The 17,254-nt window shown below is 50.0% G+C and overlaps 1 protein-coding gene across 7 annotated transcripts in view; it reads right to left on the bottom strand.

Annotated features, from left to right (window-relative positions):
* Window positions 1-17,254, bottom strand: part of Csmd2 (CUB and Sushi multiple domains 2) — a 569,993-nt gene that overhangs the window by 78,659 nt on the left and 474,080 nt on the right. For all 7 annotated transcript variants that reach the window (XR_010066645.1, XR_010066640.1, XR_010066641.1 and 4 more), the window contains 9 exons: window positions 16,590-16,685; window positions 15,325-15,528; window positions 14,530-14,654; window positions 13,614-13,710; window positions 12,269-12,373; window positions 9,225-9,343; window positions 8,703-8,772; window positions 6,447-6,563; window positions 2,854-3,063 (listed from right to left, as the gene is read on the bottom strand). Coding sequence is in view for 1 of the 7 variants with exons in the window: in XM_063288624.1 (XP_063144694.1) it covers window positions 2,854-3,063; window positions 6,447-6,563; window positions 8,703-8,772; window positions 9,225-9,343; window positions 12,269-12,373; window positions 13,614-13,710; window positions 14,530-14,654; window positions 15,325-15,528; window positions 16,590-16,685 (1,143 nt within the window). In the remaining 6 variants the exon portion in view is untranslated. The remainder of the gene's footprint in view (window positions 1-2,853; window positions 3,064-6,446; window positions 6,564-8,702; window positions 8,773-9,224; window positions 9,344-12,268; window positions 12,374-13,613; window positions 13,711-14,529; window positions 14,655-15,324; window positions 15,529-16,589; window positions 16,686-17,254) is intronic.

Below are 17,254 nucleotides of genomic sequence, written 5' to 3'. Positions count from 1 at the left end.
TCGAACTGCACACTCACATGCTCACGTCAGAATGCCCAGAACGTCAGAAAGTGACCTCATTTGAATAGATAACCTCTGCTCATCCCACACAAACCAGAGTGGCATGAGTGACCTCCAAGCTACCTCCCATAATGTGTCTACTCATTTACATTCCCACCAAGGGCATGGAAAGTTCCTTTTCTTTCCCTGTCCTTGCCAGCACACAATTAGAGGGCATTTCGAGTGCTAATCCCATCAGATATATTGTAAGTGTTAGGTTGATGGGAATACAAGCCACCTTGATTGATCAAACATGATATTCCTGGCTTGAAACATCAAATTGTATTCCATACGTAGGTACGATAATTGTGTGTCAATCAAGGAGGGGGTGGGGCTAGAGTTCTGGAGCTGGATACTGTAGGAAGATGAAGTCAGGGACTGCAGGGATGATCCTACAAGCCAATGCAATCAGACAATGGCCCAAACCATCCAAATCCAGTCCAACGCCCCGAGTAGATCCTTACAACCCTCAGAAGGAGTCTGCCCTGCCAACATCTTAATCTTGTTTACACATCCATCCCAGACTTAAGTTTTATTGTTCAAGTCACGGGGTCTTTGGTAATTTGTGACGGCCTCCCCAAAAAACAAGACCCAGGAAGTGATGGTGGCATTGGCGCCTGTGATAGGTGGATGACATTATTCAACCAGAGCATGGACTGTGTAACTGGAATCATCAACTGTCTTCCATGACAGACCGTTGTGACAGAGGACAATTAGGGATGTGTCCTGACTTACTGTCATTCCTACCCCTTCTACTCGTCCGTCACAGATGCTCTTGCACAAGAGTAGCTTCTGGGATGACCCCTCCCCCAGCGTCCCTGGGTGTGACTGCCTGGTTGGAACCAACACAGATGGCATGGTTTGGGGAGCCCAAGTTCTTGTGCCCCTGCAGTATAAGCCTGCTGTGCTCCCAGGACAGACACGCATTAAGCAACTGACCCCTGTGCACCTGGCCCAAACTGTGCCCAACTCAGGGGACAACTTTTATGGCTGTCCTAGAATGAGAAGCCTAGTCCTGTCTGACAAGGGAGGGACTCCCAGGAGAAAGATGATGAAGCCAGGAAACCACACGATTGCACGGTACTCTTTCTATATTAAAAGAATACGCGGTCAAAAACCTTGTACTTACATTATTTATATTTTCTTCCCAGGTGTACACTGTGCACACACACACACACACACACACACACACTCACACACACACACACACATTATATGAAGAAAAAATTAAAACTTAGGGGTTGTCTTTGGGAAACAATCCCATCCTGTAGTTATTTTTCCTTGTTTTCTGTTCTTTAACAAGCTGAAAGTGATAATGAACTTTATCTGTATAACTAAAAATTAACATTGAATATAGAAAATTGCAAGGCAGCACTTATAGTAGATACACTGCTGGCTGGACGGAAGGTGCTTCCTTCTCTGTGTAGGGGAAGGGGTGGGATTAGGAGAACAACTTAACTTCTATGACATAGCCTGTTGTGTCCTTTCAGCCAGTGCCACACCCTGAAACCTTGTCCCCTAATTGGAGGGTATTTGGAGGCCTCCCCTGGAGAACTGGGCTGGGTTCCTATAAAAGAGGCCTTACAAAGGCCTTCAACTCCATCTATCAATAAGAACCATAAGAGGGTGCCGCCATGAACCAGAGAGCATGCTCTCCTAAACATGGGATTTGCTAACCCCTTGATCTTAGATTTTCCAGCCTCCAGAAGAGGGAGGAATGGGCTTCTGTTGTCTCTGAGCTGCCATCTTGCAACATTTGTTACAGTAGCTAGAGCTGGCTGGTGCCTCCTGTCCACTGAAACAGCTGTACAGCCTCAGGGTTTTAAAAGTAAACATGTACCAGTATTATATATATTATATAAATATATATATGGATATCATATATATTAGCTTTATATAAAATATATAGCTACACATGTTACACATGCTATATATAACCAATATATCATATATAACATATATATTATGCATGCATGAATATATGTATGCATGCATACATGTATGTATGAATATATGTGTATATGCATGTATATGTGTATGAATGAATATATGCATGCATGTATGTATATATGTATGTAAGTATGAATGTATGCATGTATGTAGCAGGAAGTGAGTAAAAGGAGCTGAGTGGGAACCAGAGCAAGTTCTTCTCTCAATGACACTAGGAGAGCATTCATGGCAGAAGTTTGGCCTGTGTGGGGCTGCCACTTACAGCCATGCAGCCAATGCTGATGACCGAATGGCCCCTCATACAGAAAAGCCTGTATGTGTGATGGGGATCTTTTCTGGGAATACACTCAAGGAGCACTGGGCCTACAATTGGGTTTCATCTGAGAAAACAAAACCTCTGTCAGCATACAGGTGAGTCGCCCAGAGGAAATGAGGAAACGCCATCTGAGGTGAATGTTGTTAACACTGGAATCCTCTATTCTCTCACTGGGGAGCTTTGCTGAGAGCCTCTCCAAGTCAAGGGGAAACGGTGGGCAGTGGGTGTCAGAGATTCCTGAGAGGAAACTGAGGGGTTGCTTACCTGGGATGCTCTTGACTACCGGCCCTAGACACTGTGAAGCCTCAGTGGACTCTGTGAGGCTGCGGCTCTGGGAAAACCTGGGCATATTTAAGCTGTCTGTCAAACAGGGTTAGGTAGCTAGTGAGGTGGGATGCAGAGAGGGAGCTGCTGACCGGAAGCCTCCACGGAGAAGCCTGCTACCCCTCAGCCCTTCTGGCACCTCTCTGCATGCATAAGGACAGAGATGCGTGGCTGTGGGTCAGACACAGGGTTGGCAGTGGCAGGAATGGCGCTCTTGTTCTTACCTTGGTACTCCAGCTTGAATCCTGGCCGGTTCTGGGAGTGGTCACTGTGGAAATACACGATGGTATCGTGGGACGTGGAGAGCAGGGAGCCCGGCAGCTCACTCCCGCTAAACCTGCCCATCATGCGGCTGGTCTCGGAGGGGCCGCTCCGGATTTCTAAGAAGTCGTGGTTGGGCTCCGTGGAGAAGTTCAGAAACTGGATGTGAGCACCTGGGAGGAGGACAGAGGCAGACATTGTCCAGAGCCATACAGTCCTGCCCCTGGAAGGCTGTCCTCCTACAGTGTCTCCTCCAGGGTCCGCAATCCCCACTACCAAAGCCCCAGCCGGGCAGAATGTGCCCTGAGCTTTGATAGTCTGGCTCTCGGGGAGGATCAGAAAGTCAATAGGCTTTGCGTTCAGGAATAAAGGCACCGCTTATTTCTGAGTTCTACCTGCAGTGTATTTGATTTCATGGGAAGCCAACTTCAGGGTCAACATTTGACTCCATTTGAATCATGTCTAATATCAATATAAAGATGGTTTATCTAAAATAAACATTTAGTTAAGAAGTCACAACCCCCACTGAATCAAAGGGCACACGCGGCCTTTCTTGCTGGTGTTTTCTAGAATCTTGGGGTGGTTCTGAAGGACACGGCTGGGAAGTATATATTGTCTCACCCGATCTACTGAAAAGTCAATTGAAGTTTACACTTGGGGACCTCGGTGGGTTAATCAAGATCTCTTAGCCACCTGTCAGGTTACATGGATTTAATTAAGCCCCTGGGGTACATATTTACATAAGCCACGGAGAACTGAGGTTGGAACAGAATCTCTGGCATTTGTTTACAGACAAGCGTTTTCAAAATTGGATCACTGTGGGAAAATGTTCTCCAGAGAAACCTGTTTGCCAAGTGTAAGAAATGCCCACACGTTGAATCGTTAACTGGGAAAATCAGGTTGGAAAAAGTAGACACTGGAAATAGAAAAATGTAGATGTCAATTGTGATTTCTATATTTAAGTGCCTGGAAGAATACATATTCATTTGCTAGTAACACAGAATGGGCATGCGCCACTGGCTAGGGTCGTGCTAGGCATGGCCAGGATGAGCGTGGAGAGACAGTCCCGAGGTGTTCAGGAGCACCGCGTTGTTACTTAAAGACCCCATGGCGAGGTCTCATACTTTGATTTTAAAATGTGTTCATCTGTATTCACTGGTTTGGGTAGGACGAACCCTTACATACAATTGTCCTGTCCTGTTCATTCACCCTCATTCTCTGTTACTCGATTCCATTTTATGCATGGCCTGCTCCCCCAGCTCACTCTCCTCCTGCGAGCATAGACTGCCTCCGCACCTCAGAGCATTTTTCTCTGAACCATCTTGAATCGTTTTCTGTAGAGCCGTGCTCTCTAGTCTTTGCCTGTGCAGCTTCCCATACTGGAGAACTCTGCAGCCTGTGTACCCAAGCTTAGGTTCTATTAGTTGTGTGGAAACCAAAACACAAAAAATAAAAACAAACAGCAAAACAAAAACCAGAGCCGTGCTCGCCACCTAATGGCAGAGGCACATTACTGCAGAGACTCTTTAGGTAATAACATCCTGTGTTCTAGAGCAGAAAGAGGGTGCTGGAGTCCACTTGAAAGCAAGAGACCCTGGTACACCACTGGACCTGCAACAGTCTCACTGCCAAGAGCTGGAATGCAGACGTAGGACTAAGGGACAGAGTGCTGTTGTGGCTGAACACAAAGGCTCACAGAGGGCAGCCACCCATTTAAACTTCCGTCCCAAGCTTGAAGACAGAGCAGTGGGAACTCTGGTCCACTTTGCCTAGTGTCTCAATCCAGACTCCATCAAGGCTGCCAAAGCCGTCTTCGCTTTTCCCAGTTTCCTTTAGGAGATGGTCCTAGACACTAGACTCTAGCCTTTGAGGGTCATCCTACTGTCTGAGAGCCCACTCCTGACACTATTAACGATGCTCTGCTGTGCTTGCAGACGGGAGTTGACCGTAACTATCCTCTGAGAGGGATCATCCAGCAGGAGATGGAAACGGACGTAGAGACCCTCGACCAAACATTAGAGGGAGCTCGGGGACTCCTGGCGAAGAGTGGAGGATAGAACTGAGGGAGTCGGACAGAGCCAAGGACACCACAAGAAGACCTACAGAACCAACTGATCTAGACCCTAGAGGGCTCACAGAGACAGGACCACCAACCAAAGAGCATGTATGTGCTGGACCTAGGTCCCCTACACATAAGCAGTATGGTTTCTGTGGGGGTCTCCTAACAAGTGCAGGGGTGGGGCTGACTCGGACTCTGTTGCCTCCCTTTGGATCCCCTTCCCCTAGCTGGGCTGACGTGTCTGGCCTCAGTGGGAGAGGATGTGCCTAGTCCTGCTGCAACTTAATGTGCCCGGGTGTGCTGGTACCCGGGGAGTCTCCCCCTTCTTAGAGGAGAAGAGAAGGTGGCTAGCGGGGGAATGAGGGTTATCAGGATGTAATCTGAATAAATTAATTAATTAAGGAAGAGAGCAGTCTCCAGGCTGAGAGGTTCCGAGCCTGTGCCTTTAAAAGGAGGCGGGGTAGGGGAACACTCCATGGGGTATGGTGGTCATCCACACGTTTTATGTGTCACAGTGAAACCCATTACCCTGTAGAGTTAATTAGGGAGATACAAATGGATAAAAAGAGGAATCCCCTGGAGAGTTCTTTTCCTAGGGACAAAGCGGAATTTGGGCAAAACGATCCCTGCGTACAACCCTTCAGTTCCTTGTCGGCACGAAGCCCAGTCTCTTTGGCGCAGGTAACCAGGGTTAAGCCATATTGCCAGAACATGCCATACGAACTGCCAGCAATTAAAATCTGCACCTAGACTAATGTCCTTCCCAGCCAACAGCCCCCATGCCTGGAATATTCCAGTTCCCTCTCTCAGTCTCTAGGCCAGCTAGAATGTATCCACGAAGAACGCCAACTCAATTTCATATTGACCTTGGCTCAATTTAATTAGGATGATGAATGGGACAGGGGAGTTAAAAGCACAACTTGAAGTCTGGACTCAGCAAAATGGATTTCCTTTTCTTTTATTCTAGGTAATTTCTTTTCTTCTTCTCCTCCTCCTCCTCCTCCTCCTCCTCTTCCTCCTCCTCCTCTTCTTCTTCTTTTCCTTCTTCTTCTTCTTCTTCTTCTTCTTCTTCTTCTTCTTCTTCTTCTTCTTCTTCTTCTTCTTCTTCTTCTTCTTCTTCTTCTTCTTCTTCTTCTTCTTTTTTTAATAGTCCTGGAGATGGAACCTCGTGCCTTCCAAAGGCAAACGCTCTACTTCTCTATTCCCTCAGCTCCATCTCCAGTTGAGTTTCTGATTCTATACCCCTGCATTTAGTTCAGGACTCAAATTATGGTAACCTCTAACCTTTCTCCCCCATCACTTCAACTCTGCCATTCCCCAGGGCTGCCCCAGATAGCAGTGGATAAAGCCTAGGAGGGACAGTGCTGGGCTGAGCTTGTGCTGGGCTGAGCTTGTGCTGGGCTGAGCTTACGCTGGGCTGAGTTTACGCTGGGGTGTGCAGCTGGTTTAATCTAGGCTTGGGCTCGGCTCTTGTCTCCCTGGAGGCTGCAGACTCACCAAAGCCCACAGGCAGCGAGATCTTCCAGGAACAGTCCATGTTACTGGGGTAGTTGCCTGGGAAACCGGGGCTCAGGATCACCCCTTCCATCTCTTCCACTGCTCCCCCGCATTGCGCTGTGACAACAAGAGTAATCAGGTTAGGTCGTCAAGGAGAGTGCAGGGCTATGCAAGTGTCCAGAGCCCCATTTTAAAAACACATCATGAGCCACAGGCCTCAGGGAGAACCCAAAGGGTCTCCCTGAACATCTGTACCCACGGGTAAAACCCAGTCAGGGCTAAAGCACAGCTCAAGATACCAGGAGTGCCAGCCTTGGCCATGCCCTTCACAGGTCAGTGACTTCATCAAGGACATATAGGGAGTGACAAAGCTCTGCTTCAAGAGAGGTCCTCCACTCCTTATACGATAGCCCAGCGTTCTCTCTCTCTCTCTCTCTCTCTCTCTCTCTCTCTCTCTCTCCCTCCCTCCCTCCCTCCCCCTCTCTCTCTCTCTCTCTCTGTCTCTCTCTCTCTCCTTCCTCCCCAATCCAGTCTCCATGACAGCAAAGGATAGAGGGACGAGAAGGGACAGGCACACATTGTGTCCTCTTCATGTGCTTGTAACTGTGCCAGACCTATCATCTATGGGGTAGAGTGGCTGACTGTCAAGGCTTGCCATGACCACTTAGCTGTGACGAAGGGAGACATCTGATTTCAAGTCGTGCAGGACACCTCAGCAGCTGTTCAGTTGAAAATTATTTTGTATTTCACATTCTATGAGGAAAGCTTGTGTGAAGAAGAATGGGGCTTATCAGCCATGGGGGCCCAGGGAAAGGAGCTCAGGGATGGAAATGCCAGGCAGGATCCAGACCAGCACTTTTGGGGCAGAAGGTGACTAGGAAGCACACCAGGATGGAAAAGGGACCACCACTATGTCACAGTGACCACTGAACGTCCTGTGGGACTATGGGTGAGTTCTATGTCACCCTGACCACTCCAAGTCCAGTTTCCAAAGCAGCAAAAAGGCACGAAGAACAACCCGTCAGGGAGCTGCTCTGAGGGGACACGGGGAAGAATGCCTTTCACTTGGTGAAGGAGAGCTGATGTGTGCAACAGACGGCGTGAGTGACACCTCTTGCTCCGATGGTTTCCTGGGCCAAGTGTCTGAAGTACACCAGGTGAGCGCCTAGAGCTTCAGGCTACATGTGTGACCCTCTCAACATGTGAGTGAAAGCACAGAAATGAAATGCTGTCACACCAATGTGACACTCCCTTGAGTCACTACTTTCCCAGGGACAATTGGGATGTGCTTTAAGATCAGCCCAGCATTGACAAACCTTCCCCTTCCGTTTCTCATTTCCCTTTAACCTTCAAAGAAAGATTTCTGGGCTGGGGAAGATGACTCATGTGTAAGGTACTTGCTGTGTAAGTGTGAGGTCCTGAGTTTGGATGTCCAGCATCCATGTAAAAACCAAGTGCAGTGCTATACCTGTAATCTGAGTGTTGAGGGGTGGGGGTGGGGAGAAGGACTCTTAGAGCTCATTGGTCTGCCAACCTAGCTCATCGGGTGAGCTCCAGGTTTAGGGAGAGACCCTGTCTCAAAAAACATCTGGAGAGTGGTTGAGGAAGACATGTACAGACACTCCCCCCACACGTGTATATACAACAGAGAGAGAGAGAGAGAGAGAGAGAGAGAGGAGAGAGAGAGAGAGAGAGAGAGAGAGAGAGAGAGAGAGAGAGAGAGAGAGAGAACGCGCTAATGCATCCCTTCTGGCACTTAGGAGATACCCAGCTACTGTTTATTTCTTACTTTCTTGACCAAAATTCTTTGCAGCATCCTTGTATCTGCTAATTTCCTCAACATTGCCTAGCATGAGCTAAGCCATGAAACCAAGTCAAGTCCTTATCTTATGTGCAACCCACATGACAAGCAGGTCTGTTAGTCCGTCCTTTGACAAAGTCATCAGACAAACCAATGCGCCTAAAAACGCCTTCTGGGCTCTGGCTGGTTTTGTGGGACCACAGTGGCCCTCACCATAGTCTCAGGTGAGCAACCTTGTGATTTTTTTTTTTAGTGGGTGGGTAGAGCCTTCTATAAGTCAGGACAGCTTTGAATGAGAGTTAGAAATTACAAAATGTCTTTCAGAAACTACTGACTTGGAACAAATCCAGAACATCAGAATTTCTTTTGACTTGAACCTGAACACAGAAGTACGGCTGGGAGCTCCGATCCCTGGGGATTTGGGCTTTAGTGGATTTTGAAGTCGGTTCTCTTACCGATGCAGAGCGGAGGCGGGTAGTTCCATCTACGCACAGTCCCGGGCATGCAGGAGATGTGGGCGTGGCCCTGGAGGAATCGGAACAGAAGTGGGCTAGAGGCTCCCCGGGGCACAGTTATACATATAACCCAGAACGGGGGCTTGCTCTAGGCCTCGCATTAAGGGAGAGACATACAGACACATGGGATCACCTTGGGACTTGAGGTAAGACAGAAGGAGAGAGATTTGAGGGGAGACCACTTATGAAGAAGCATCGCTAAAGAATTCTCATTACAAGAGGTTTCCTTGTGAGTTTCCTCTAATTACTAAATTCCCTCATGGGCCCTCAAAGGGAAATTAAATTTTCCCCAAGTCCAATCAAATCCGACTTTGCAGGGACACATTCCAGGCTGGATTGTTCAAAGTCTTTACCATCGACGAAGTTTGTTTTTGCAAGAACAGTTTCAGGAGTAGATAACCATCCCCAGTGGGTATGGCGGCTGCCCCTGCCCTTGGGTTTTGGTTGAGGAGAGGGAGGTACCTGGAGGGCATATCCCGGCTCACACTGGAAAGAGACCACATCATTCACCAAGTAGCGCTCTCCTGTCTTCACCCCATTGCTGGGAACAGCTGGTTCGGGACAACTGCTCAAGCCCACCGCTGGACAAGACCAAAGCAGGGAGAGAGAAGAGTGCATAAGCTTGCAGGTTGAGGTGGCAGAGGCTGAGGGTACTGCTGGCTGCTTGGGGTCCAAGACTTGTGCCTTCCCGGGCACCTGCCAGCCTCTCTATCTGGCAAGCAGAGGAAGTCAGAACGTATAGGATGGAGGGAGGCTCACCAGGTCAAAGCTGGGACGGGGGAGCCACTTCAGGAACTGTAGCTGTTTTGTGCAGCCTCAGGCCACCCTGGCTGCAGACCCCCAGGCCTCTCTGAGCCTCTCCAATGTCCCTCTTGTACCTGCTCTCAACTTCCCTTCCCTTCCTCTGCCCTCAGAAGACAGTGTCTGTGGCAAGAAGAGAGGCCACCGGAAGGACAGAAGAGCAAGGAGAAGTTGAAGACAGGGCACTTCCGTGATGCTCAGGGCCCAAAGTCCCTTCTCCAGGACAGGCTGGCCTGAAGGAAGTTGGCCCACCAGCAAGACTCTCTCCTGGCTCCTAACTCAAGGTCAGGGCCGTCCCCTTCTATGAGGGGAGCCCCTCACACTTGGCCCTCCATGCTCAGCGCTAGTCCTCAGGCACTGTAAGATCTTGTCACAGCTTTGAGCTGCTTTCAAGTCACCCAAACTCACAGGCACCGATGACTCTTAAAATCTCTCCTCGAGTCCTTGCTCACTCTGAAATACATCTTCATGGCCATCCTGGATAACTCAAGGACCATCAAGGGCAGGCCACACCCCCTCCCATGATTCACTCTATGGGCTCTCAAACTCTCCCTTGTTCATTTTTCTTGACTTAAAGTTCTACCTATGTTCCTTCAGTCCAGCTGTACTAATTGTCCTTCCTAGGGGTGGCCCTGACGTCATCATCACAGTCATAGTCATCACAGTCATCTCTTTCTGAGGAGCTGAGAAAGAGGAGCTGCTCCTTCTGAGCCTGTCCCCTGAGCGAGGCAGGGTCACTGAGCCTGCTACCTCATTCCGCCCACTTGCTGCAGGCCTTAACTGCCATCTCTTAGAGAGGGTGACAGTGGCCCATATGTGTGGTCTTAAGCCATAAAATTGGGATTCAGGCCAAGGTCAGTGTCACTCCAGGTCTGTCCAAGAGCCGTCCAGCTCTGAGGTCACATGAACACATTCCAGCCTTAAGATGTATGAAGTAGACCCGTGTGTGCGGGTGGACTCCGTGTACAGCTCACTCGTCTGTTAGAGCTAGGAGACTCCTAAGGGCATGGGGCTTGCTGGATAGAGGTCTTCTCCCCTTCAAAGTGTGCTTTGCACCAAAACAGGGCCGTAGAGGGGTCAGCAGCCTACGTGGCTATATGAGACGGGCCGGGGAGTTATGAGACAGGGTAGCCTACCCTGGAGAGACACAGGCTCCCTGGGTAGTCTATAGGTAGCCAAGTGTCCAGGAATGAAGAATAAGGGGTTACTTGGCAGCCCCGGGAACCTGCTGCCAGCCTGTCTCCCAAGTCCTTGGTGCACTTTAGAGGTAAAACTCTGATAGTATATTTTTCTTCCTGAAGAAAATTGACATGCGATCAATTATACAAATTATATGTGAATATGTCGTGTCTATCTTATGCAGTTGTTATGGGTGAATATGCCCTGTGTATCCTATGCAGTCGTTATGTGTGAATATGCCATGTCTATCCTATGTAGTCGTTATGGGTGACTATGCCATGTGTGTCCTATGCAGTCATTATGGGTGACTATGCCGTGTGTATCCTATGCAGTCGTTATATGTGAATATGCCATGTCTATCCTATGTAGTTGTTATGGGTGACTTTGCCATGTGTGTCCTATGCAGTCATTATGGGTGACTATGCCGTGTGTATCCTATGCAGTCGTTATGGGTGAATATGCCGTGTGTATCCTATGTAGGTGTCATTACCATTTGAGGATATATGTCGTGTTTTAACAAATGTTTGCACTTGTGTGACCCTTACCAAAGCTAGAGGGCACTGGGCTGAGGGTGTAGCCAGTGGTAGAGTGGTTGCCTAGCATGTGTGGTATTCTGGGCTTCATCCCTAATATCATAAACCCCTAACACAAACAAAAAAAACCCAATACACTGCGGTCACCCCAGAATACACTGCTGTCTTCTCTCCCCATTCCCAGATTGTGCCCATGCCTCTGAGATGGGACTCTGACGCTTAGAAATGAAGTCTGTTGGTGGCTATGTCCCAACCCCTCAGCAGTGAGGCAGAGGCCCCAAGGATGAGTTGTAAAGCAACTGCGAAACTGAGCACGAGGCTCTTCCTCGTGGCTGCCTGCTGCCTGCCTTCACAGGAACGCCCTTACCATTCGGTAGGGGAGCTCACAGCAGAGTGACTTGAAAACATCTATTGGGGAGGTGATGAGGATAGAAGGAGACTGGCCATGTCCACAACTAGGTGCAGGTCTCACCTACAGGAGCACTTCGATGCCTCCAGGATGTTGAGCATCCTGGGATCCAACTGGCCCTCCCTCGACCACTTGGAGAAAGTTTGCTCTTCTAGGAGACCCAGGCGGTCGTCTGCCTAACTTCTGATGCTGGCTCCATTCTGACCCCATCAGATCTTTCCATGTGTCCATGTTGTCACAGGTGGTTGAACCAGTAAAGCTTACCATCATCGCCTCCATTTTCTTATATCCAAAGAATATCTACTGGGGCCAAGGCTGACACTAAGTGCTGTCCATGCAGGTTCTAGGGTATCTAGAGGGTTCACAGGTCAGTGTGTCCTGGATTGAGCCCAGTGTTGAGTATACAAGCTTTAGAGAGCTTCTGGTCTTCTCTAATCCTCAGCCTCTCTCTGTGGTCAGTGGTAGACTTAAGCGGGAAGGAGTGGGTACTGCCCAGTTTAGCCCACACCGAGAGTAGGGATTCAGACACCGTTTGTTCCCACCCAGACCCCCACACACGGCTATGACCCTGGGTTCTCACTCACTCTTGTATTCCAAGTGGAAGCCAGCGGCAGACACGCTGATGTCAGAGTAGAAATGTAGATAGAGCTGATTGGAGGTGCTGTTCAGGAGGGCGGGCACTGTTGCTCCTGGGAGAGAACAGCAAGGGTCGTTCGGGCACACCCTCCTGGGAACCAATTCCTACCTAATTGCTCTGTTTCTATTGCCGGCTGATATTCTGCTCCCTGTACCCCCCCCTCAACCCCAGTGTCCCCTGAACAAACTTACTAAATGACAAATGTCAGGTAGACAATGGACCAGGGAAGGGAAGCCATGGATGAACAGTGCCATAGACCTATGCTGCAGGAGGGCATGCTCCTCAGGCCGTAAGAGGGCTGGGAGTCTGGTCTCTGCTCAGTCCTCTTCAAAATGATTCCAACATGGACAGTTGTATGGTCAACCCAGCAAAGCAGGCAGTTTGTCTGGGTGTGCACGAATCATTTTTCTATCTATCTGTGGAACCTCTGGGCCTAGCACATTCAGGTAACTTCCTGAGCCATTGGACCAAACCACCTAGCATACTCTGGTACATGCTCGCCATTGGATGGGCAGGAGGGAATCCACTTCAGGGGAGGTGTTGTGTTGTTCCTTAAAAAATGAAACAATGATGGTTCTGTTATATGCTCTTGAGGACGTATGGGACGCCAGAACTTGCAAGTGAATGAATAACCACCCCAGCGTTAGTCACAGTGGCTTCATAATGAGGGTGACACAGACATCTACTGAGTGGTGGGCGGGTATATGAAGAAATGGCCTCCTCACACAGACAGTGCTGACTCAAACTGACACTGGGAGAACCCAGCAATCATGTTGAAGCCTGTCAGAAAGCCCCATGGTGTAAGATTTCATTTGTATGAGCTTCTTGGACTAGGGAAAGTCTATGGGAATGGAAAGATCAGTGGTTGACAGAGTCTGGGGGCGGGGCAAGTGGGGGGGTGGAGACTGAATGCAGTTGGCACTTAGTTTCTTTTCCGGACAATAGAAATAAAAAAAATGCTCTGGTATTAGTTAGAATTGATGGTTGTGGATCAACACGTACAATTATGTGGTCAGCCCCGCAGGGCAGACAGTTTATCTGGACATGCATGAATCTTTTTCCTATCTTAACATCATAGATGTCTGGGCCTAGCAGAGTCAGATAATTTCTCGGACCGTTGGGCAAAACTGTACACCACACTCTGGCACATGCCTGCCATTGGGTGGGCAGCGGTGGGGATACCAAACCTCAGCGGTGATGATGGTGGTGATCATGGTGACAGTGGTGATGATGATGATGGTGATGGCGCTGTCTATCACAACCATACGGAAGCCCTGGATGTCCCATCTTACCTGAGAAACTACCCAGCATGTTAACGGTGTTATCTGCTCCGTCAAACACTTCTAGAGAGTCCCAGTTCTGCTCTGTGACAAAACTGATGACTTGGATCTGGACAGACAGAAGGACTGAGCTGTCGGTCACGCGGCTCAAGGGCCTCCCTCCCTCCTCTTCCCGTGGGATATTTATTTATTTATTTTTATTTATTTTGGAGACAGGGTCTCATATGGCTCAGGCTAATCCTGAATTACTATGTAGCTGAGGATGGCTGAGCTTTTAATCCCCCTGCCTCTGCTTTCCTGGGGGTCCTGATTATGGGCATGCACAAGCACACCTGGCGTATGTGGTGCTGGGAATTGAACCCAGGGTTTTATGTGCATCATGAAAGAACTCTACTTCCTGGGCCCCCTTTTTGGCCCCCTTTTCACATTTGGGGTATCCTTTGGGTTTCCTTCTCCCACTGGGTGAGTCCAGCTGAGATCCTCGTAGACTCTGGCTCCCCTCCCATGCCTCCCTGTGTTGCTCTTGCCCTGAGCATATGTTATGTAGATTGGTGTATGCCTGGCTGTTCTCGCCTGGCCTCACCGTGCTTGGTGATCGATTTCCTGATCCCCCACTTTCTCTCTTTAATGATCTTAAATACACACCTCAAATCATTTGAACATCTCCTAAGAACCTTCCAAATTCACATTGCAGTTGTAAGCCCACTTTCTTCTCTGGGCCATCTTGCCTGACTGGACTTAAGTTCTGCCTCCCATCCTCCCTCTCCTAGAGATGCTGTGATCTCATGTTCTGGGAACCATAGCTCTATATCCACAATGTGCTTCCAAAGACACAGGGTCAAGGGCAAAGCTGCTGTTTCTCCTTCTACTTTAGCCTGGCTCACAGTCAAACAACAGCCACTTAACTGGGGTGCCTCCTTGTACCTACCTGGATGCCAGCGCCTTCAGGGACCATGATCCTCCATACGCAGTTCAGGCTGTTGAGGTATGGCTCTGGGAAACCGGGGGACAGGATGGTGCCCCTGCGCTCGGTGAGGTTGCCACCACATGGCACTGGGAAGAGATGTGCGCTGGTCAGAGGCTCCTTGGCTCGTATTTGTGGTGGCCCTATGAGAGCTGTTCTGCGTGCCTCCCTCAGGGCCTGGGGTCTCTGCTGGGTCTCCTCCTCGGCTAGCTTCTCCTAAATGGCTTCCAACTCCACTTCCCTCAGGATCTCTTGGCTCTGCTGGGCCACCTCCATGTGCTAGCCTCTTCCTTGCCCTCTGTGCCCAGCCCATTCTGTCAGGGTCTCCAGGAAGCTCTAACTCATCTTGTGTTGGTTTCTCCCGTAGCCCTCAATACCCCTCCACATCTCTCACAACCTGTAGGGTCCACAGCCTCTGCTGAGCCTCCTTTCCGTGATGGCTTCTCCCCTTGGGATCTCTTGTTCTCAGACTTCTTGAGGATTTGACCACAGACAATGGCTGTCCTGTGAGCTGTATCTGTTCCTCTCTTCGTGGCTATCCCTCTTTGCAGGATCCCTTCCCCTTTCTGCGTTCACTCTGCCCTGCAGGCCTAGGGAGTTATTTGGCCTGAATGGGACTTTCAGGGCTGCTGTGTGTCTTGAGGATATCGCTGATGGTTGGCTGTGTCCCTTGGGGAGAGAATTCCATCCCCAGTCCTTTCCTTCCTCTGTTTCTCCTTCCCCTCTCTGTCTTGCCCTTACCCACTTACCCACACTTACCCACACAGGTTGGCGCAGAGACATTCCACTGAGCCAGAGCCCCAGGTACCGGGAGGCACTCAATCTCTGGGGACCCCTGCAGGGCATAGCCTGAGTTGCATTCAAAGCGAATGATGGCCCCCACGGAGAAGTCACTGCCAAGCCTCTTGCCATAGCGAGGTTCTGGCACAGAACTGCACTGCGTGGCACTGGTTCGGGGCACCGCTGTGAGGAAGAGGAGGATCAGGTGTGAGGCCCCATCCCTGTAGAAACCGGCCCCGGGGATGATGCATGCAGGACAAGGCCGGAGGGGGCTCTGGGAGCTCAGGGTACATTTTAAGGCTGGCATGGACACTTTCCAGGGCAGGGATCATTTTGAGGCACATTGCTAGACTCGATGTTGGACCCAGTTTCTGGAAATCATGGCTAGTGACAGCCCCAGGGCCCAGACTTCAGTCTCAGGGCTGTTCTTTGCTTTCCTAGTGATACATCTTCCTTACCCGGGCCCATGCTCCCTAAAAGCAATAACCCTTTCCCCTCCATTCTCTGAGGCATTACCCTGCTCACTGGCCTCTCTTAAGCCCCCTTCACAGGGTCTGCAGTTGACTTGAACATAATGGTGGCTGTGGGAACCATGGCGCCCATCATAGTGGAACTGCCCCTGCACAGGGTAATACACGTGGCCTCCTGGGCAGTGTGGAACAAACAGGGAAGGCTGTGCTTGGAGACTGGAGGCCTTAACTATGTGGTTGTTGCTGGGCAGGGGTAGACTGGATTTGGCAGGTGAAAGTAAGGATGTCTCAAGCTGCTGCTGGCTCTTAGTGACCCAGAATGAACACCGATTGCCTGCCGGGCTCTGGACTCTTTTGAACTGGCCAGCGAGCTGTCAGTATCACCCTCACTCCTTACACAGCGATCGGTGGTTCTTAGGGGTCGAACGGCTGGCGTCTGCCTCCCTGATCAAAGCCTGTTTGTCCCATCCCTTTACTCTACGCTGCAGACAAAACCAAGTTCCATGAAGTAAGAGGACTGGTCTGATAAACTAGCAACATCACACATGTACCAGACAAAGTGTGTGGAGGGTCGGGAGAGGAGACAGGCAGGGTAGGAAAGGAATTAACTTCCCAAATTTATTCCAGAAACTGTTGCTCAGGTAAACAGACTGAAAGAAACTATTCCACACATTGCCTCCCTGCCCCCAATCCTCATAGAAAAGAATCTCTGTTCCTAGGGACACAAAGTCACCGAGATGACTTCTGACTCTCCAGGGTCCACATCCTACATACCTTGGTACACGAAGTGGAAGCCCTTGGCTGATGCTTGACCTTTGGCGCTGAACTTAATAAGAACCTGATTGGAGGTGGCCAAGGGCAGCGACTCTCCTGCCAAGAGGAAGGAGGAGAGAGGAGGACAGTAAGTGTGGCTGTTAACGCTCTGCAGATAGAATCCGGGTCAGGAGGGAGGGGCAGCCATAGCTAACACAGAGACTGCTTGCACATTCCAGGACCTGAGGCAACCCGAGCCTGTACCTTACAGTGGGAAGGTCCCGATGGGAGCTGGCGATGTGGCTCAGTTGATAGAGTGCTTGCCTAGGATGCACAGTGCTCTGGGTTAGATCCCCCAGCACCTCGTTAGCTGGGCAGAGTGGTGCACACCTTTAATCCCAGCACTTGGGAGGCAGAGGCAGAAAGGAGGACCACAAGCTAAAGGTCAACCTCCACCCTCAGTTACTCAGCATGCCTGAGGCTATCCTTGGCTACATGGATGTCCTGATGCCTCTAGAAAAGCCCTTGCTGCCCGCCAGCCACAGGGATGAGGGAGAACCTTTTGCTCAGCCTGCTTAGATTTCCATGTGGCCCAGAATCATTTGCCCTAGCTAAGAGTCAGGTAACTTCTGGCTGCTGAGGCAGAAGGAACCCCGGGAAGACAAAGTCTCCCCTGTCCTTATCAT

The sequence above is a fragment of the Rattus norvegicus genome, chromosome 5, assembly GCF_036323735.1.
Source record: "Rattus norvegicus strain BN/NHsdMcwi chromosome 5, GRCr8, whole genome shotgun sequence".
NCBI classification, from domain to species: Eukaryota; Metazoa; Chordata; class Mammalia; order Rodentia; family Muridae; genus Rattus; species Rattus norvegicus.
Note: the sequence above shows the minus strand (reverse complement) of the source record. Positions and strands in the feature narration are given on the sequence as shown.